The 23,154-nt window shown below is 36.8% G+C and overlaps 2 protein-coding genes across 6 annotated transcripts in view; both read right to left on the bottom strand.

The window, feature by feature from the left end:
* LOC308649590 (cytochrome b5 reductase 4) overlaps window positions 1-14,094 on the bottom strand; it is a 91,701-nt gene extending 77,607 nt beyond the window's left edge. For all 5 annotated transcript variants that reach the window (XM_081295247.1, XM_081295248.1, XM_081295245.1 and 2 more), the window contains exons 1-2: window positions 13,889-14,094; window positions 8,180-8,333 (exon numbers count right to left, since the gene is read on the bottom strand). In XM_081295247.1, the coding sequence (XP_081151373.1) occupies window positions 8,180-8,333; window positions 13,889-14,002 (268 nt within the window). In that variant the 5' untranslated portion in view covers window positions 14,003-14,094. The remainder of the gene's footprint in view (window positions 1-8,179; window positions 8,334-13,888) is intronic.
* A 1,319-nt stretch (window positions 14,095-15,413) lies between these two features.
* Window positions 15,414-20,119, bottom strand: RIPPLY2 (ripply transcriptional repressor 2; the record flags this gene model as incomplete). The annotated part of the gene is made up of 5 exons (XM_081294999.1): window positions 15,414-15,561; window positions 18,582-18,646; window positions 18,968-19,049; window positions 19,227-19,553; window positions 20,100-20,119. 5 exons carry the CDS (start codon window positions 20,117-20,119, stop codon window positions 15,414-15,416), a joined length of 642 nt encoding a protein of 213 aa, XP_081151125.1.
* Between the last annotated feature and the right edge of the window lie 3,035 nt (window positions 20,120-23,154).

Below are 23,154 nucleotides of genomic sequence, written 5' to 3'. Positions count from 1 at the left end.
ATTCCATTGTGTATATACACCACATTTTTTTAATCCATTCATGGATTGAAGGGTATGCAGGTTGTTTCCACAGTTTAGCTATTGTGAATTGTGCTGCTATAAACATGGATGTGGCTGTGTCCCTATAGTATGCTGTTTTTAAGTCCTTTGGGTATAGACCGAGGAGAGGGATAGCTGGGTCAAATGGTGGTTCCATTCCCAGTTTTCCAAGAAATCTCCATACTACTTTCCATATTGGCTTCACCAATTTGCAGTCCCACCAGCAATGTATGAGTGTACCTTTTGACACTTCTCAGACGATGACATACAATCAATCAATATATGAAAAAATGTTCATCATCACTAGCAATCAGAGAAATGGAAATCAAAACTGCTCTAAGATTTCATCTCACTCCAGTCAGAATGGTAGCTATTATGAATACAAACATCAATATCACTTTTATGATAACTAAAAATAAACATTAGAAACCGATATTTCCATTCTACACAGAAAGTACTCTTTCCAACTTGACAAACACTGTCTAAATTTTTTTAGGTAAAGTTTTAGTATTTATTTGCTTTTAATTTAAGCTCCCAATTATCTCTGATAAAGACTGCAGGTATCTTACAATAAAATACTTATCAATAAGTATGTGTCAATTTCTGTGTGAAAACTTTTAAAACCCACAGCAAGATGTGTAGAGGAAAATATACCAGTTGCCTAACAGTGTTGCTGTGAATGAGCTTTTAATACAATGTAGACTAGCAGCCAATGTGAAGAGACTAGTAATCATGATTATCTGATCTTAACAAATATTAAGATAAACAAAAATAGGGAACTCATTAGTTCTTTTAAAGGGAGAAATTCTCTTTATACTGTGAAGAACAATAAGTCTTTATAAAGGGGAAAACGAGCACATGATTGGTATTACAATTTAACCAATATATAAACATTCTTCATGAAGACTTCCTCCCATTCTCCTAGCCCTAGGTAACCACTAACCTTCTGTCTATATAGATTTGTATACCCTAGACACTTCCTATAAATGGAATCATACAATATGTGATCTTTTAAGATCTATCTTCTTTCACTTAGCATGTTCTCAAGGTTCATCCATGACATGTATCAGTAGTTTTCCTTTTTGTGAATAGATAATATTCCAAGTATGGATATATCACATTGTGTATAATTATACATTCATCAGTGGATGAACATGGTTGTTTCTACAGATAGTTTTTGTGTAGACATTTATGTTTTCATGTTCATTTTCTTTGACGTATAATCCTAGGGGTAAACTTGGTGGGTCAGATAGTGTTACAATTTGCATCTAGAATATCCCCCAAAGGTCCATGTGTAGAAGGGTTGGTTCCCAGCCCATGGTGCTACTGGCAGATAGTGGAACCTTCAGTAAGTGAGTCCTAGTGGAAAGAAGTTAAGTTATTAAAGTTGTGGCCTTGAAGTGGATACTGCGACCCTTTCTTGTTTTTCTGCATGTGGCTATTATGAGTAGAGCAGTTCCCTCTGCCACATGGTCCCATTATGATATACTTCCTTGCCACAGACTCAAAAGCAATACAGCCAACTGATCATGAGTTGAAAGCTCTGAAATTATGAGCTTACTTCCTTATAAGTTGTTCATCTCAGGTATTTTGCCACAGTAATAAAAAGCTGACTGACACAGTATTCTATATTTAACCTTTTGAGAAATAGCCAGACTATTTTTCCATTTTCACCAGCAATGTATGAAGGTACTAATTTCAGAGAGCTCTTTTTTGGTCACTACTTCAACTCCCCATAGAGAGAAAAAGCCTTTTCCCACTGAGAACCCAAATCATATCACCTATCTCAGATGATTAAAGTCAGAACTGGACTACAGGATACTTCAACCTCATCTCACACTTAGCTCTGTAAGACAGTGCTTAAGGACAGTCCAATGGAAGACTCTGAAACATTTTATACCTACTAATCATTCTCCCAGAGGAAGCTACCACAATTAACTACATCACCATGGTTCAGACCACACACCCATTAATAATTTTTCATTTCTTCTTTGTTCTTTTTTGTAAGTCAGAGAGTCTCACAAGTTAGTATAGAGACTCCTGAGGGAGCTCAAGACACTTTTGGTGGTCCAAGGCAAAAAAATTTTCACAGTGAGACTAAAATGTTATGCCTTTTTAAATTCACATTCTTCCACAAATGTAGGGTTTTCTAGAGACTACAAAACATGTGATATAAGACTGGATGCAGAAGGTAACATGATAATATACTTATCATCTACTGCCACACATCATGGATATTTACCAAAATGTAAAATAATACCACTATTCTGTTTTTCTGATTTAAAAAGTAGCTATTTTTCATAAACATAAGTACTATAAAAGATAACATATAGTGAGTTTATGTGTTAGTCAGTTTTTTGTTGCTGTTACCATAATACCTGACAAGAACAACTTAGAGGAGGAAAAGTTTATTTGGGACTCATGGTTTCAGAGACTCAATCCATGGATGGCCAACTCTATTGGTGGGCCTAAAGTGAGGTAGAACATCTTGGTGGAAGGGCATGGTAGAAGAAAGGTGTTCAGTTCATGGCACCTGGGAAACAGAAAGAGAGAGAAGGGGGCCAGGGACAGATGTGGTCCAGGCCACAGCTCCACAGACTTACTTCATGCCCTACTGCCTATAGTTACCACCCAGTACAGCAGTTAACTATTATTCAAATTATTAGTCTATCAAATGGATTAATCCACTGATGAGGTTATAGCTCTCAATGTAATCACTTCCTAAAAGCCCTACCTTTGAACCTCGCTGTATTGGGGACTATACTTTTAAAGCAAGAGTTTTTCAAGATCCAAACCATAATAATTTTATTTTATTTTTAAATTAATATTAAAATATTCTTTAGGTTTCTTAATTTTAATTTCTAAGAGGCAAATATCAATCAAGATCATCATACAAAGTCCTTTGGGGGTCCATGATAATTTTTTACATAATAAAGGAATCATAAGACCAAAAAGTTTGAGGATCACTGCTATAAGCAAAATTAGTAATTTTGTAATCAGATTAAAAAATAATTTTTAGTTTTAAAATTCAAATATTTAACTCTAAAGTCCCATATTATATCCCATCAACAAAATTTATCTTAAGCCTATCATGTATGTACCAAGTATTATGTCACCATATTGTATTACTCCTATTTATTTAAATTATTCACCACTGTTCATGTTGTTGACTTCAAAATAAATGAGGAGGGAGAAGATATGTTCATAAGGTAAAATCATGGTATATTTCACTGTATTCAAATGTACAGCTTGATTTTTTTGTAAGTACTGTGACTACTTTGCCATCTTGTGTTCAGTAAAAAAACTGCACATTATTTTCACTATGTCTACAGATATTTATCTAATTACAACAATTGCTCAGAAAAATCTACAACTATAACTGAAGATTTTTAATTCTCTCCCTCAATTCTGCTAATGTTTGCTTTATATATTTTGAAGCTCTGTTGACACATAAAAACACTAAGAACTCTTTTCATCATTACAAAATTTCCATATTTGTTAAAATTCTTGTCCTTGGTAATACTTTTTATCTGATATTAATATAATCCAACCAGTCAGATTAAATCAAACTTTTACTTCCTGTCTAGATAATATACATTTTTCTACACATTTTGTTTCAACTTATCTGTAACTTTCAACTTAATCTGTAAGTTATCTGTATCTCTAAAGTATACCTCTTTTTTTAATTTTTTTTTTTTTTTTTTTTTTTAGTTTTAGGTGGACACAACATCTTTATTTTATTTTCATGTGGTGCTGAGAATCGAACCCTGTGCCTCATGCATGTTAGGCAAGCGCGCTACCACTTGAGCCACATCCTCAGCCCTAAAGTATATCTCTTATAGATATTATGCAGACAGGTCCCGATAACATGAACAGACACACACGCAACATAGACAATCTCTACCTTTTAATTAGAGCACTTGGTCCATTTACATGTAGATTAACTATTATAGATGAATTTGAATCTACCTTTTTTATTAAATCCACAGTCCCTAAATTTTCTGTCTCTGTTCCTCTCCCTTCCTTATTTTAAGTTAACCAATTTTCTAGAGAATTTAATTTAGCCTTATCTCTTTGCATTATTTTTAATAACTTTTTTAAAAATTACAGCATATATCCAGAACTTTTACTTGCTTACTTATGAATTAATATTATACCTCTTCATGTGTAAATTCATGTTTACTGCTCTCTATCCCCTATTCTTTTTTTTTAGTTGTAGATGAATACAATGCCTTTATTTATTTACTTATTTATTTTATGTGTGCTGAAGATTGAACCCAGTGCCTCACACGTGCTAGGCAAGTGCTATACCACTGAGCCACAACCTCAGCCCTATCGTCTATTCTTTTTTTTTTTTTTTTTTTTTTTTTTTTGACATCAGGAAGCAGGGCTTTATTCTGCAATATGGAAAAAATACGCTTTGCCCACCTTCCCCAGACATGAATCATTACCACTCAGGAACTAGCCAGCAATGCCCCTTGCAGACCCCTTGCAGAGTTCTAAAGACAAACCAGAGCCCAAAAATTCTTTCTTCCCTTAAACCCACCCATATCATTATTTTACAGAATTCACTTGTACACAGGTATCAAAAAATTATACTAAAAATTTATCACTAAACTAACTTTATTATATTTTTTCTCTCTTAAATTTCTTTGGGAAATATCTTCCCTGTCCTGGTGACTTCTGCTTCTTATGTAAGTCCACAATACAATGTTATAACTTTTGCTTTAAACAGTCATATATTCTTTAATAGTGAAGAAAGTAAAATGTAATCTTTTCTCTTATGCAAACACTGTTTTAGTCAACTTTTTCACTGCTGAGATGAAATGACCCCACCAAGCACAACTGTTGAAAAGGAAGAGTTTATTTGAGGGCTCATGGTTTCAGAGGTCTCAATTCATAGGTAGCTGGCTCCATTCCTCAGGGCTTGAGGTAAAACACACGTTAACAACATGGCAGAAGAGTGTGGCAAAGGAAACCAGCTCAAAAGCAGAGAGAGACTCCACTGGCCAGATACAAATATATACCCAAAGCCATGCCTCAATTCCTACCTCCTCCAGCCACACCATACCACTTCAGTTACCACTCATTAATCACTATCATGGGATTAAATCACTGATTGGGTTAAGACTTTTAAAACCTGATCCTTTCTCCTCTGAACTTTCTTGTACTGTTTCACATGTGAGCTTTGGGGGGACATCTCACATCCAAACCATAACAAATACCATTTCCTGACTTCTTGAGCTGTCATCAGAAATCACTATCTTTCAAACTGAAAGCATTTCTTATAGTGCAAGTTAGCTGGTAATAAATTCTCAGTTTAAAAACTTCTTATTTCAACTTAGCCTCAAAAAGAATTCTGTATCTTTGTGAATATAAAATTCAGAGTTGATGGTACCATATTTTTCCTCAGCAGTCATTTTATTGTTTCTTGGTATGTTTTCTCTGACTACTTTCAAGATTTTCTCTTTGACTTTCAGCAAATGGATGTGCCTAGATGTGGTTTGCTTTCTTTTGACCATGTTTGGATTTGCTAAGCTTCTAAATTCACAATTTTAAGGATTTCTTCAAATTTGTGAAATATTTGGCTCTATTCTTCAAATATTTTTCTCATTCTTTTCCTCCTCCTGGAATTCTATACATATATATTAGACATTTTTATCTTCTCTGATAAGTCTCTGAGACTGTCTAATTGTGTTCCTCTCTGTTCTTCAGATTGGATAATCCTACTTATCTATCTGAAAGTTCACTAAATCTTCCTTATATCACCTCCAAACTACTATAAAACCAAATATCAAATTTTTTAAAAAAATTCATATATGCTAATTTTTGGTTCTAGATGTTCATTTTTTATAATTGCTATTTCTCTGAGATATCCTATTTATTCATTTTATACATACATTCTTTTACTTCTTTGTATACTTATAATATGTACTTTAAAATTCTTGTGAATTAAGTTCAAACACCTGTATCATCTCCAGTATGCCTTTTCTCTTCAGTGTGTTTAGTAACTATGGATAAGATAGTAGAAACTCTAGATTCTGTTATATTCCTCCAACAAATTCTGTTTTAGTAGGCAATTGACTAGATCCAAACTCAAACTCTTTCCCATTTGGGAAATTGAAAATTTAAAGCTTTCTTCAATGTTTTAGCTTTGGGGATACTTATAGTTTGTCATATATGCAAGAAATAGTTTATATTCTTCTCTGGATCCTTCTTTCTTTGAATTTTCTCCTTCACTTTCTACTTATTGCAAATACCCCAATCTCTGTCTTCTAGTTCTTTAAGCCAGTAGGGGTGCCAGTCTCCATCTGAGTTTTATCCACATTTCATGGCATTAACACTCAGACTTAACCTCTAATTAAATGCCATAAGAAACAGGAAACTTACCCAGGGACATTCCCTTCTACTAAATACAAATGGTCCTTGTCCTCTAGTTTCTGTCCACTTTCGGTTGCTCACCAGGTCTTTAGATAAATTTTTCTTCTTATATTTTGTCCTGAGGTTGCTGGAGTGCTGGTCCAATAGAAGCTAATCAGCTATAACTAAATATAACTCTGCATGTTATTTTAGAAAAACAGTATAACTTTTGCCAATTTCAATGGAAACATATGGAAAAGAAACTAATGAAAAATAAATGGATTTCTCAAGAGTTTAAAGTAATTTTAAAGAAAAATAACTAAAAGGTAGATTTGTGAAAGTTACTGGGTGGTAGAGTATCTTAGGACTTCTGGATTTAAAAGCATTCATTTATTTTCCATACTCCTGAAAACTTTCTAAAATAAATGTTAGGGATAAATAAGATGTAAATCCACAGAGACACAGAAGTCAGAAAATAAAATGACAGCAATGAAGTTTTGGAAGCCATAGAGTTAAATGGATAAGTGATAACATACTTCATTTTCACAGAATGAAAAAAAAGGTGAAAATAAAAACCTATGGTAAATGGTAAGAGAATTCATGAAAAAGGCAACTTGCTCAACAGAACCCCCACAATTTTAAAAAATTATAACAGGTATGAAGAAAAGGACAATTACATTTAGTCACATATTTTCTTTTACTTTCATTTGGGATTACATTAGAAATTACTGGTAATCCTTCCCCTTTAAACAGAGGGTATTAGTAGTGTTATGGTTTGAACGTAAAGTGTCCCCCTAAAGTTCACATAAGACAATGCAAGAAGGTTCAGAGGGGAAATGATTGGGTTAAGAGACCCTTTGGGGTAACATACCCCAAAGCCACTCCCCAATTCTCACCTCCTCCAGCCATACCCTACCAGCCTTCAGTTACCACTCATGGTCCACATCACTCAGTGGATCATGATGTAAGCTGCTTCCCTCTGCCACACTCTTCCACTGTGATGCTCAGCCTTACCTCAAATTCCTAGGAATGGAGCCAGCCTTCTATGGACTAGGACCTCTGAAACCATGAGCCCTCAAATAAACTTTTCCTCTCCTAAAATTATTCTGGTCCAATCCTTTAGTCACAACAGCGAAAAATCTGAATAAAACAGTAGATGTTTAGTATGTCTGATTGTCTCAAGAACATCACTGTGGAGACTGGATGTACAGGTTCACTGTATCTATTACTATACTTTTGTCTCTCTGAGACGCCAGATTGTTGGTTACCATGAGTTCTGTTTTCATCAGCTACACCTCTCAGCTCATTTCTTCAACTATTTTGGAGCTTCTAAGTTACTATGAGCTAGAAAAAACAGGAAACTAATATTGCCACATACATAAGTAATAAAATTTGCTGTAAATGAGAACTAAATATTTGGCTTTAATGTAGGCCTTCTGATTTCCTTTAGAGTCTCTGAGACTGTATAAACTGTGTGCTACTGAATAATTTTACCTTTGGCATTAAACTGCCTGGCCAACACTTGTTTCCTTTCAAAGGGAACAGAATATGGGGATGGGGGGGGGTTTCATTTCAGAAGCTTTCTGCATCAAAATGTAAACAGTTACATAAAGAAAGAACACTGTCCAAGGCCAGAACAATATTATTTATTGCCCAGTATGGGCATATTTTTGTTTTCTAATTCTGAATCTGATCACCAAATAATAAGACTATGTATGATATGTTATAACAAAAGGAAAATCCAGCACATTTTTTAAGTTATTTAATAACTACCACCTACCTCTTATGCATATCCAACAATCTTCTTTTTTGTTGTGTTTCTTAAGTTCTTCTTCAGTTACGTCAATTAACCTGCCTTTTAATCCTGTTAGGTCCTTTCCACTTTTGGACAGTCGAATCCAATCCATAAGACTTCTGCCTTGCTTTAAAGGTACCTAGAAAAGGAAAAAGGTTGAATTAAATTTGGAATCTTCAAGTTAATTGCTTTCCCTTTGTCCTGAGACTTGTCTTCAGAATACTGCATTACTTTTATTCTCATTTAAAAAAAGATAAAAATGAAAATCTAACAATTCTACAAATCCTCATAGCTTTAGGAGGCATCATCATTATTTGTGCTACATAAGAATTATAAATAGAAAATTACTTAAAATATCTGGGCTATGAATTTTCATCATAATGGTATCACAACATAACAGGAAAAATATTCAATCCAAAGTCAGAAACATGTCCTTGTCCTGGCTCTGTCACTGTTAGAACAGCCACTCTCAACCAAAATTTCTTCCCCCTAAATATACAGAGATTTGAGGAAAGAAAAGATACACAAATGATTGACTATCACTGACTTTCTTTGAATTATCACTACAAACAGAAAAACTGGAATAACTTTGCATTAAAAATGCTTTTTAAGAATCCACTGAGAAAGTTTATCAAACAATGTAAAATAATCACACTGTACAGAAGGGGTTGGCCAACCCCTGGCCAACCCTGACAGATTTCTACATAGCCCTGAGAAAAGACTAGTTTTCACACATGGTGGTGATAGTGAAATGACTGAAAACTTATGAGGTTCTCAAAGCCTAAAATATTGTAGTTTCTTGATATTCGTGGGAGATGTGTTCCAAGATCCTCAGTGAACACCTGAAACCAAGAATAGCAGCAAACCTTATATATGCTATATGCTAGCTTTTTCCTATATATAAATTTCTTTTTCCTTCTTTACATTTTCACAGACAGGAGCTCATTCCTGCTACAGATCTTAGCAACCTAAGCATACAATTTGTTTTTCAATCCTTAAGATGAAAAACTTTAATCTCTTCACTTAATGGAAGCACTTTATGGTTTCTCTGGCATACCCAAATTGTTAGCATCACTACTCTTGCACTTTGGGGTCAGTATTAAGTAAAATAATGTTACTTGAAGATAAGAATTACAATATGCAATAGTCATTCTGATAACTAAGAAATGGCTTCTAAATGATTGACAGGTGTGTTGCCCATATGGTTTAGACTTGCTAGACAAAGAATGTTTCATATGCTAGGCAGGATGGAAGGGGACTGCACAAGATTTCCTCATAATACTAAAAACAGCATAAAATCTAAAATTTAAGAATTGTTTATTTCTGCCATTTTCCATTTAATTATTTTCAGACTAGAGTTGACTGTGAATGACTGAAACCACAGAACACAAAACCATGAATAAGAGTAGACTACTATACTTACCATTAGGTCCTTTGAAGAAAACATCCGCCAACACCTGATTACAGGATTTACTAACAGGATGTTCTGGGGTTTGGTTTGGTTTTAAAAAAAACACTTTAAAGTCTTTTAGATGAAAAGCTGCTATGGTCTGAATGTGTTCCCCAAAAAGAACATGTGTAAAATTAATCCCCAAGGCAACTGGATAGGAAGTTGTGGCCTTTGAATGGTTTTATAAAGTTCATAGGGGCTTCACTTCATAAATGCATTAATGCTGATTATAAAAGGGCTTAAGTAGGAGGCATAACAATACCAGAGCTTAAATTATACTACAGCGCTATAGTAACAAAAATAGCATGGTACTGGCAGCAAAACAGACACAAAAACCAATGGAACAAATAGAAGATACAGAAACAAACCCACATAAATATAGTTATCTTATACTAGACAAAGGTGCCATAAACATATATTGGAGAAAAGATAGCCTCTTCAACAAATGTGCTGGGAAAATTGGAAATCCATATGTAGCAGAAGAAAATCTTAACTTCTGTCTCTTACTCTGAACAAAATTCAAGGATCTAGGTATTAGAAGAGAAACTGTGTCTACTAGAAGCAAATGTAGGCCCAACACTCGATCATGTTGGCTTAGGAACGAACAGGCTCAACAAGACTCTCAAAGCACAAGAAGTAAAATCAAGAATCAATAAATGGGATAGTATCAAACTAAAAACCTTCTTCACAGTAAAGGAAACAATCAATAGAATAAAGAGAGAGCCTACAGAATGGGAGAAAATCTTTGCCATCTGCACCTCAGAGCATTAATCTCTAGGATATATAAAGAACTCAAAAACACCACCAAGAAAACAATTAACCCAATCAATAAATGGGAAAAGGAACTGAACAGACACTTCACAGAAGAAATACAAATGACCAATATATGGTGACACAGTTACATCAATGTTTATAGCAGTTCAATTCACAATAGCTAAACTATGGAACCAAACTAGATGCCCTTCAACAGATGAATGGATAAAGAAAATGTGGTATATGTACACAATGGAATAATACTCAGCCATAAAAAAGAATGACTTTATGACATTTGCTGGTAAATGTATAGATCTGGAGACAATCAGGCTACATGAAATAAGTCAATCCCAAAAAATCAAAGGTTGAATGTTCTCTCTGATATGTGGATGATAATACACAACAAGGAGGAGAGGGAAAGAATAGAAGTACAGGGGATTAGACAAAGGGCTCTGAAGGGAAGGGAGCGGGGAAAGGAAAGACAGTGGAATGAATCTAACATGTTTTTCCTATGTACATATATGAATACATCACAGTGAATCTCCACATCACTACATCCACAAAACTGGGATCCTAACTAGAATAAGACATACTGCATGTTTGTATAAATATGTCAAAATAAACTCTATCAAAAAAAAAAAGGATGGCTTAAGGCTGCTCTCTTGATCTCTATAATTTCCACCATGTTCCACCAAAGGCCCTTTCTAGATGCAGGCCCTTGACCTTAGACTTTTCAGTCTCCAAAACTGCAACAAATCAATCCCTGTTTTTTACCAATTATCCAGGCTTGAGTATTGAGTAATATACAGAAGTGTTATTAATATTTCAATCACTTAAGACAACCTAGTAAAATTTTCTGTAACATGGCTACTATTTATATTTAGTATGTAATATAGTACCAAAAAAATGTTTAATGCAAAAGCAGGCACCTTCAAGTTTTTACACCTCACTTTCCTGAATCATACTTATTTCATGTATCGATTTACCCCCAAAATAAACAAATTAATAGATCTGTGATACATTTCCAATTTCACATTTCACCCTAAATTTTAAATCTATATTGTCCCATTCTGTCAGTGAAACTCTCCAAGTTTCTTGATCCCAATCTTATAATTTATTCATTTGAAATTATTTTTTCCTATCCCAAACCAAAACCACTGTTCTCTCTCCATTCCATAATCCCCAGGGTAGTTAATTTCTAGAAATGCAAGTGAAATTATGTACCCTCCCTCCTTCAGCGGCTCCTCATGTTACCTTATAATAATGTCTCCAAATTCCTTAGTGCTTTACCAGATCCTTCATAATATGGTCATAATTTGTTTCAAAAGATCCATGATTAAACTTTCATTTCTTTCCATTATATGCTTTAGCCAAATGGGAATTAATTCCTTGATTACTATCAAGTACTTGCTCTCAAGTGTTGCTTTTTCTTCCTAGATTTGCCCCACCCTCCAGAAGCCTCTGGAAGGCTTCTCTGATTCAGACTACTTTTTGGTCATAACACACTACTGTAGTATTTATGGTATTTTATATGACTGTTTATTAGTCTTTGCTACCTATGAGACTACTTGAAATGAGAGATCACACCTCTACTAAGTAGTATATAAATACTGGTTTATGAGTTATTAGTAGAAATAATAATAGCCATCACATATTGAATGCATTCTCTATGTCAAATTCAAATCTGTGAGGTTTGAATAAAACCCTAGGGTAAACATCCTTTACTGAGTGCTTACCAAAGCTGTGCTAAGAAAAAACATTATCTTACTTAATCCTATGAATAATCCGATAAAATTGGATATTTTCAGTTATACCCAAGGAAACAAATTCAGAGTTTAAATGATGGATTTGGGAAAAGAATCCGTGTCTTTCTCACTTCAAAGTCTATGCTTTTAACAATTATGATATACAACGTCACCAACTAGGTTTCATTTTCTTCAATCTGTATTTGTCTCATCCAAAGTCAGTTTCCAATATGGTCAAGATTATCTTGTTTCACACACACACACACACAAAAAAAAAAAAAAGAAAAGAAAAGAAAGAATCTTAATTTCTTTTTAATTGTACAATAATATTATTTGTTTTCTTTATGGATTCAAAGACTCACATTTGCCATCACCATCTGTGTAACTTTTTGTCTTTGCCTCTAAGCTTTTCCTTTAGATGGATGTTGAGAACAACGATGGAGATTTTAGTGGAGAGGGGCCACAACTCATAATCTAATTCTGGAAAGGCTACACTATAATCCAGTGAGTATTTAGTTTAAGGAGAGAAAGAGGTCAAGGGAGGAAAGGACACATGATTGGGTGGCTGTAAATAGACGTACAGAGCAATAGATGAAATATCACAGACAGAATCACATCACAAGACTATATGCTCCAAGGCAACATTTCTTAACCAGTTTCCTTTCTGTGAAATGGAAATACTGAAATCTTCCATTTCAAGGGTCATTATGAAGATTAAACAAGGTAATACAGGAAAAACACTCAAAACATATATGGCCATGAAGCATTTAATAAATCTCAGTATTGGTATTATAATTGAGGATACAGACCTCTGAGAAGCACGTGAAAAATACAGATTCCTGAACCCATGTTTTAGTCTAAAATCAGAATTTCTGGTCTAACTAGAGAAAAATAAGGAAAGTCGGAGAAAGTCCTAAATGATGCTAAGACCCAAGAGTCCAGAAATGACAAGAAAAAGGAGTAGCCTAAATAGTTGGAATTCTCAAAAACAAAACATGAGGAAGTGGCTACAGAACAAAGCATTAGCAAATAAGAGAAGCAAGCAGCATTCAGGTTTAAGTGAACAAGGGTCACACTTTTTACTATATTTTGCAAATATAAAATGTATTTGCATCCCACCTGTTGCTAAACGTAACTATGCTTAACAAATACTCTAGCATTAGTTACATTAGCTCCGAAGTCAGCAAGTGATATCAGTACAAAAGTCATGTTGAAACAATCAGATACCTGAGAGGAAGGAAGTATGATCGGAGAGAAGTGTCCATAAACCTGAATGGAGGTTTGTGGACATTTGTCTTAGCTTCTCAAATATTCCCTAGCTCCAAAAATCCCCACCGCTGCAGACTGTCTCTAGTCGCCACTGTTTAGTCCTTCCCTTCTGCAAGAGAAGCCACAACACTCACAACTCCTTCAGACAATGAAGAAGAGACCAGAGAGGACAGGTTGAAGGGAGGGAAGACAATATTAAGTACCCAAAATAAGGCAAGCATGGTGAGCGGTCCTGTCCCAGAGAGCTGAAATTCCGGGGGAAAGGACCTAAAGGAAGGGGACTGACTGCGGGAAAGAGGGGCTAGCAGGTGAGAGGAAGGGAAGGAGAGTTCCAGGACTGAAGACCAGCAAGGGCTGAAGGGAACGAAGGCTCCAGAGGCGGACAGGCGGTGAGGGCAAAACAGACCGTACTGAAGATGAAGAGCGAAACGCAGGCGGGAGGCGAGCTCTGGGCGCCACCAAGTGTCACTGGCTTACCTTGCTACGCCCCCCTGGGGCGACGCGCTGCTGAGAGCTGGGGGCCGGGAAAGACTGAGAAGGTACGTTTAGCATCCTGGATCCCTGGCCCGGGCTCTGCCCGGAGTCGCTCATTCGGCTGGACCCCTCTCAGACCAGATTCTCCCGCTCCGGCTCAGCGGCCGGGCAGAGGCCGAGCCCCCGACCCACTTCCGGGGTCTCCAGGGGTGAAGCACGCCGTGACGCAGAACGTTAGCGGAGGGCGGAGCCAATGGAGCGAGCGCCGGCGGGGCGGCAACAGGGGGAAAGTACGCATGCTCAGTGGGTCCGGCCGACTAAACTTCAGCACTGGATGGAGGTGACAGCTATTTCGCGGAAAGACCAGAGAGTGAAGCTGTTCCTCAGCCCTGGTGCTGATGGAATCGGAGAATATATTCTTGTAGAGTCTTGTTAACCCAGAACATCACTCTCTGTTCGTTGATAAGCGGTACGATTGTACTACCTGAAATATGGACTAAAATAACACTATTACAGCAGTCTGATTTCTTTGAAATTCTCTCCTGTGAAACACCAGGCTGTACAGTAAGGAGAATCTCACAACTACCTCTGATCTTCGCCTTTACCTGCTATCATCCTGGAATATTACAGAGATATGTTTACTTGTAATTACATTGTTTATTGTGAGATTGGGTATGAACTAAAAAGGACTTCTTGATCACAGATTACTATATTACCTTAATCCGGCAAATTTCTCCTGTTTTCTCTCTCATTAAGAAAATTGATAATATGAATAATGTTTCCACCAAATAGCTCCCCTTTGGACAAAAAAGGATCAATATTTTTCCATTCTGTTCTTTAGTCTCCACTCTTTTAGGTTTCATGTAAATCACTCCCCTTAATGTTTAAATGGGAGTGATTTACATGAAATGTAGTACAATAAATATTGGATACCCCACACTATTTTACTACTAGATTTAAGAAGAGCAGACGAGAATTATTATCATTATTTCTTTATAATTCCTAAAAGTTTCAGAGCCCTACTACTGACTTCCTTTCCAATTATAGAATAATGATTTTAAAGTATTTTTCACTATCTGCTAGCAGACACATAATAATAAATGTGTGCTTGGTAACAAAGTGATATTCTTCATTACCTAATAAAAGAATGTTATCTGTAATTACAACATCCCAGTGAGGTCAGTACAAAATACTAGATGTTACAACATCTAGTATTCAGAGATTAAATATTGTCATTCTTTGCAAAATTATATATACAGGTAAATGTGTAATTTAATGAAAAGACCGAAAGTATCTCTGTAAGCCACAAATAGTTATAATATAATCAAGACATTTGTAAATGGCATTTATTTTAAATTTCAACATTTAATTCTAATGAAGGGATAAAAAAGTCAATACTACCATAGTATTTATATAATATTTCCTTTTATTAATAAATTATATACAAATAAATTAGTTTAAAAGATTATGATACATTTATACACCAAAGCCCATGAGCTTTGAATATCATCAGAAGTAACTAATTAGATTAATTTTCACAGGTCAGCTGCTCAATTTCATCTTCACTATCAGAATCTTCATAAAATGAAATTGTGGCTTGAATTGGAAAAATTTTTAGAAGAGCTTCTGCTTCTTGATATAAGTAATCATAACACTTTGATTTTGGCCAAAATAGCCTGAAAGAAGCAGACAACATAGTATGGTTTATTTTGTGCACATTCAGAATCCTCATGCTTATGAAAACACCAGATTTCAAGAGCGCTATACCCTTTGCAATAGATGTATGCATTTAGGTACAGCCTTAAGATAGTTTTAAAATGCTACTATTACAGTTTTCATAGAGTCTATTTGCCAATAATTAATGGCTATTTATTTTAAATATCTATCCAAACTATAAATTAGATCAAACAAATTTATGTAAACCCTGCATAAGCATATTTAGTTTACTTCTAGTTTCTACATTCCTTAAGGGTAAAAAATGAATTCTACCACTACAATACCAATTCCAGTGATAATCAACTTTATAAAAATGACAAATGTTATGCACCCTAAGCAAGGTGTCCATCACCTACTGCATTGTTTAAAACTCACAGTTTAACTATTAGTAATAGATGTAGCCAATACACATTTAGAAAGTACCAAAACCAATATTTTTAAAAGTTGGTCTATGCATTCACAACTTGAGACATAGAAAGGCTACCTTTGACACAGTCTTGAAACCATTTCTTCTCATTTCCCAATCAATTTGGAACACTATACTGAGATACTGAGAAATTATATAGGTTTCAAACAAATAATTTGCGGGTAAGCACGAATATCTCAGAATTTTTAATATCTGGCAAGTGTTAATATTGCCACTTGGCTTTCTATTGTGTTTTATCCAAGCATAAAAGGAGAAGAGATAAGGCTGAATTACTGACTAGAGCACAGTTATTTTAGTTTACGATGAATAGCCCTGTGTATAACTGAGTGATTCTAAAAAACAAAGAATTATATTATATTCAGTATTCTCAATTTTAAATTGTGGGAAAAAAGACAATGATGTTTATATATGTTTCTAGCAAAACATTTTTAAAGTTTATAATTTTAATGCTTAAATATGTAACTATGGGTTATTCATTCAATAAATATTGGGGTGATTCCTTAAAATGCCAACATAATTCATATATCAAAGATGAATAAATCATGACCCCTACTCTCAGGAATTTGCAAATGAGTGAAAACATAAATAGTACTCAAGATATAAATTACTAAAAATAAAATAAACTTAAGAGAAGCACAATTAAATTGTAATAGTAGTTCAGAAAAGAAAGTAATTGCTTATGAAGATAACAGTTTACTTTCTAATATTTAATTGGATTTGCCAAACCCAACAAATGCTGGTTAGTTGTTATCATCATACTCTGTCCAGAATTTCCCACTGTGGACTATTTTTCTTCCAGAGACTCCATATTTTATTGAATTACTCCCTCTTCTGATTCTTCTGACTCCTTTGTGGACTTCTCTTTCTCTATATACTGGTGAGATACAGGCCTTCCCCCAAAGCTTCGTTGAGAATGATCAGTTCCTACCTCTCGATTACCCAGGATGAGCTGAGTACTCACTGTCATGAGTTCCCCAACCCTCGATTTACCATAGACTCCCAAGCTTGTACTTAAGATTTTAACATATATGTAGTTCTCTACCCGATATCTCTATTTTATTGCCCCATAAGCAGTTAAATATGACAAACGGAAAGTTGGATGCATTACCTTGCACTCCAAATCTGTTCTAAGCACTAATTTCTTTCTTCTTTCTTTCTTTCTTTTTTTTTTCTTAGTGCAAGACTCACCTTGTCATCAGAAACTTGGGAGGAATTTTGGCTTTTTACCACTGCTTCACCTATCATATCCAATATATCTTAAAGCCAAACTTTGTCACCTAAGTATTTTCCAAATTCATCCAGACCCATCCTCACTTCCAATGTCTTAGAAAAGCTTATCATCATTTCTTACCTGAACAATTTCAATAGCTTCCAATTACTTTTGGTATTCTAAATTATATATAATTTCCTTAGTGATTTTTTTTTTTGGAAACATAAATCTGACCACACCACTCTATGGTTAAATCCCTTGAGTAATACGCAAATTCATCTATAGAGTAAACCTATGAGATCTTAACAAAGCTCTGTATCAAGGTGTACAAGCTCTGGCCTCTGGCTACCCTGCTGGAATGACCACAGCTTCACACACCCAAATTCCATTCTGCCCCTACCTCCCCATCCATCTGGTTAACTTCTTCAAGACTTCAGGCAGTCACAACCTGTGATGCACACCTCCCTGAGCCTCACTTAGGCACTTCATGCCCTCTTCGCACCTGTAAAACTGACCAAAATAAACTCCATTAGGACGTTTACAAGGTGCTGTCATTTTTTCCTATGTTCTTCAACAACTGCTAGCACATGGTAGAAAATTAATCAGCATGTATTAATTATTATGTGCTATCTATAAACACATACATCCTTTACAAACATCATACAGCTCTTCTTTTAACAGCTCTCAGACGCAGGAAAATGGCATAATTATTAACCTTTAGTCTGAAGAAGAGCTACAAAGAATCTTACAAAAAGGCCCACTTCCAGGGGCAAGAAATAGTAAATAGTTTCTCCTTGTTATGTTAAATAACTTTTAAGCTCTTTTAGGATCACCCTTAGTAATCTTTAGGATTTTTTGGTACATTTTCATTTTCTCTCAAGTGTCAAGCTTGGTTTTCTGTGAAATTGCAATCATTAACTCCATTCTTGCTTCTGGTTTGCAAGAGAATAACCTACCACTCACTTCTGTCTGGTATGAAGTCAATTTCATTCCAACCCTTTGGGATTACAAACAAAACAAAAGCGAAAACCATTTTTAGGCACAAGATGTCACCATTCTACTTTTCCTATACAATACATGTTGTCTTTTTCTAACATATTCCTTAAGCATTTACTGAGTATGCACGGATTTAACTGTTCTTTCAGGTGGGGGCGAGCGCTCCTACATTTTTCAGTTAGATGAGTAACCCACCTCTGCGAGTGGGATGAACAGAGTAACCTTAAAGATAGATTTTCCAAGAAAGAAAAACTACAGGATCAGCTGCCTAGCGGAGCTGCGTGAAGCCTCCAGCCTCTTCTTGGGGATGGAAAAGCAGGGAATCTTCAGTAGGGCCTGTCACTTACCTGACTGGGTGTGTGTACTGGAAAAACTTTCCTGAGGCTTGAATCATTCCTGGACCATTGGGTATCTGGGGACGAAAGGAGATGATTCGCAGTTACCACCCACCTCCATCTCAAAAATGGAAATGGGCACGCCACAGAGTCTCTCAAGCTTGCAGGAAATGTGACCCCCCCACCCCACTCCCAGCTTCTCAGCAGCCGGGCTCTGGCAGGATCCCGGTGGCCTGACACTGGAGAATACGCCCGCCTTCCTCAACATTGGCTGGGCCACAGGCAGGCACAATCTTAAGCGAGGGTGCAGACGGAGGACAGGTGTCCTTCAGGTCCTACGTCTCCAACCCCGTCTCTGCATCCTAGGAGGGGCAACCCGCCACCCAGGGTTCACTCACCGTCTCCGCTGCATAATGCAGCGTCCCTTCCTCTTTCTGGCCTCTGGCTTTAACCCAAGGTCTCCAAAAGACTGCGGATCTGCTGAATGGGAAGCACAAGCAGCGCAAAGGAAACGTGAGACCGAACCACACTTCGGGAGAAAACACCTCAGCCAACCGCTGGCACCAGGTGTCTGGACCGAGGGCGGAGGGTAGGATCTGGGAAGAGGAGGAAGGAGGGACTAGGAAGAGAGTTCAGGGCCGCGCTGGGGAGTGATACCCGGAGTCCGCGGCCCTGCGTCGCGTCCGGACGTCGGGGACGGCTGGCAGCTGGCGGTGGCGGCGCGCGCGCTCGCAGGCTGCGCTCTCTGCGTTCTCCGCGCTCTCCGCAGTTTCCATGGCGCAGCGCGGATCCGGAGAAGGCAGCTGCCAACTCGTGGGCAATCCTGGCAGCTTCCTCCAGGTCCGACCCCCTGGCTTTATATAGCCCTTGCGGCCTGCTGCATATTTAGAAGTTCGCACCCTATCTGCCCCTCTCTCCCCACATAAACAAAAAGGCTGCGCGTGAAGGCGCACCGGGCTGAACTCCGGGTGTGAACGCGTGCAACTCCCAAATGGCCAAGAAAGGGTTTTGTCAAGCGAGTGTTAATCGCCCCGGACACATGGCCGCGGTGAAAAACAACATTCGCCCGAGCAGCCAATTTCCATGTGAAGAGGTTAGGAGGGGATAAAATTAAGCGAGTCTACACGTTTTGTGTATTTCTGCAAAAAAGCCAAGTGGTTGGTAATTGATCGACCAGTCTCAGGGCTTTTGGGCCTTTGGCAAATGCAGCTAGGTCTGCGGTCCATGTTCTGAAGGCTGGACATGAGCCCAAATGAAAAGGAATGGCTTTAATTCCTCTTTCTGCAACAATTGAAGAAAGGTCAGCGGGGGCGGGGCTGGGGTTGTGAATGGACTTCTTAACAAAGAAATGTCGGTTTTATTATTATTTTTTAATGTAATGAGAAGCTAGGTTCACATATTTACCTATTATTATTTGGAGATCATAGAAAATCATTGGCATCAAGAAGAGATGTGAATGTTCCAGTCAAGAGGGACAGAGCCTGGAATCGTGATTTGGGCATAAATAATGGCCCATATATCTTCTCATACCTGTGATTTTCCCCCAACATCTAGTCAATATCCCCTTGCAATTAGTCTTGAGGTTCATCTCTACATTTTGATCATTACTTGGCATGTTGTTACTCATTGATAACTGGAGAATTCTTTTGTGAAGGTGGGAATATGTGTGAAATAATAATGAAATCTTAAGTTACCATATGAAACAAGGTAGTGGTTCTTTCTGCCCTGTTTCACTTATCTATTGAGGTCCATTAAACTTGGCGATTCTTCAAATGGAAAATGATATATAAATGTGATAATTTTTTTCAAAATATTTTAAATAATGAAGCTGATTTTTTAAAAAAGTTGTAGGTAAAACCTTGAATGCAAGCTGTGTTGTCTCCACTATTCATTCAATTACTTTTTAAGAAAATAATCCATTTAATTAGCACCTAAAGGCCTATAATGATCTACCTGCTGGGAGAATGAGAAATGGTTTCCTTCAGATAATGAAATTAATGAGGAGAGATACCCAGTGCATGTCTCAATAACCTAGAATTCTTGTTAGGCTAAATAAAATAAAGCTTAATGAATGCTAGTTGCATGCCTGATGCATAGTGAATCCTGAACAGATTATAAGCTATTATGATTTGGATATGAGGTGGATCTCAAAGCTACTGCTAACGCAGTAATATTCAGAAGTAATATTACTAGAAGTTGAGAGATGTAGTCTATTCAGTCCATCCTTGTTTGAATGGACTAACTGGGTAGTAAATGTAGGCAGATGAGGCATGGCTGGTGAAGGTGGTCACTAGGGGCATGCCTTGGAAGGGTGCATCTTCCCTGTCACACATACCCTCTCCTTCCTTGCTTCCCAGAGGGGAGCAGCACTCTCCCCCTCCCCATTCCATCACCCATGGTATGCTGCTTCTCCTTGAGCCCAGGGCAATGGAGTTGGCCATCTATGGACTGAAATTCCTGAAACTGTGAGTCTCAAATAAACTTTCTTTCTCTAAATTGTCCTTGTCAGGCATTTTTGTCATAGTGATGTGAAAGCTGTCTGAAATATAAGCTCTTTAGAGATGTTGGGCTATCTGATGAAATGGCTCATTATTTCAGTTTCATAAACATCTCTGATGTGTCTACAAGATGTTAAGTAATACATTCGTCATATATAATGGTGAATAAAGTATAATCCTTATTGTCAAGAAGATTGTAGTCATAATCTATGGCCATTACAATGGCCACATAAGCAGATTTCTAAAAAGGACACATCCAAAAGCAAAAATATATTTTAGGCAGAGAAGTGACAAAAGGGAGGGACTTTAAAAAGTCTGTTTAGGAAAAACTTCTTAGAGTAAATGAAACTTCAATTGATATTTCTAGAGGATCAATCAAAGGATATTATTGTCTGTGTATGTTGGTTCAGAGGAGGGAGGAGAAGGAATGAGTTATTTCAGAAGCAGAGAAGTGGCTGAAGAGATGTAAAACCCTTGGACTTCTCAAAGCCTAACATGCCATGCTAAGATGTTTTGACTTTATTTTAAGTGCTTATGGAAGATTTTAAGAAGGAATTTTAAGTGGAATGATAACATTGCAATTTATAAAAATCACTTTGGCAGCTAGGCACAGTGGTGCATATCTGCAAGGCCAACTTCTCTGGAGGCTGATGCAGGAGGATTGCAAATTCAAGGACAGCCTTAGAAAGACGCTCAGGAATTTAGTGAGATTATGTCTCAAAATAAAAAACAAAAAGGACTGGAGATATAACTCAGTGGTAAAGTGCCCCTGGGTTCATCCCCCAGTACCAACAACAGCAAAATAATTTGGTACCCTCTGGCAAGAGGGAGATTGAGAAGGCTGACACTGGAGAAAAGGAGACCATTTAAAAGATTGCTGTAATTGTGTAGACAATACAGAAGAAGATATATACTAAGAGTGCAGGTGAAAGGATAGACTTGAAGGATATTTAGGAAATGGAATTCACAGAACTAAATGCTGGTAGACTTGAGAATAGAGTCTAAATATGCTTCCATGTTTCTAGACTGGGTAAGCATGTGGATGAAGATGGCTCATACAAAGACAAAGAAGAAAGGGAATATAGGAGAAAGAGTACACCTTTATTCGTTTATTTTGTTTTATTCTTTTCATGGTCCACAGGAGGAAAAAAATACCAAACTTGATTTTGGATCTTCAATCAGTCAGGACAGGCTGGGTGATGCAGCAGTAAGAAGGAAGTCCAAAATCTCACCAGCTTAAAATAGCGAAGACTTATTTCTCACTCGTGCTATATATGTCCATTGTAAGTCTGTGGAAGATCGGCTATAAATCATCTTCACTAGAATGCAAGCTGATGGATCCTCTTTTCTCTAAAATATCACCAGTTTACAGGGACAAGGCAATAAAATTATGTGCCAGTTTTCAAAGGTTTCTGCCTAAAGTGACAATATCACCTCAAATAAATTTCATTGGCCAAAATAAGTCATGTGACACACCTAATTTCCAAGGACCAGGGAAGTGTATTTCCACTCTATTCCCCCAAAAAGAAAAACCAGAAATAAACAGCATATAAGAGTACCAAGTCTGCCTTGCTGACTGCTAAATATTCAATTTACTTTCCTTCCAGCATATAAAATACAATTACCCCCAAAAAAGAACCCAGAAGAGATCTAATAGGTTTGATTAGACTTAGTAACACATACATGGAGAAGACATCACAGGAAAAATCCAGAGATATGAGATCTGGAGCTCAGTAGAAAATTTAGGACTAAATATTTAAACATGGAAGTCATGGGCAAGAAAATAGTAATTAAAACAATCGGAATCAATCCATTTTCCTGAGGGAATTTTGTAGTTTGAGGAAAGGACCCAGGACAGATCTCTGGAGATCAACATTTGATTGTAAGGTGAAAGAATATGCAAAAAAAAAAAAAAACCAACTCACTGAAAACGAATAGTGATAGGTAGTAGGTGAATCTGTAGAGCAGGTGTGGTGAAAACATGGGGTGAAAGAATTTCAACAAGAAGAGGTTCAAGGCAGTAAGTGCTACCAAGAGGCCAAATAAGATAAGGGCAAGTGTTAATTGGATTTGGCAATTAAAGGGTC

The sequence above is a fragment of the Spermophilus citellus genome (assembly GCF_964194105.1).
Source record: "Spermophilus citellus genome assembly, chromosome: 5".
Classification (NCBI taxonomy): Eukaryota; Metazoa; Chordata; class Mammalia; order Rodentia; family Sciuridae; genus Spermophilus; species Spermophilus citellus.
This window is presented reverse-complemented; position numbering and strand designations above follow the sequence as displayed.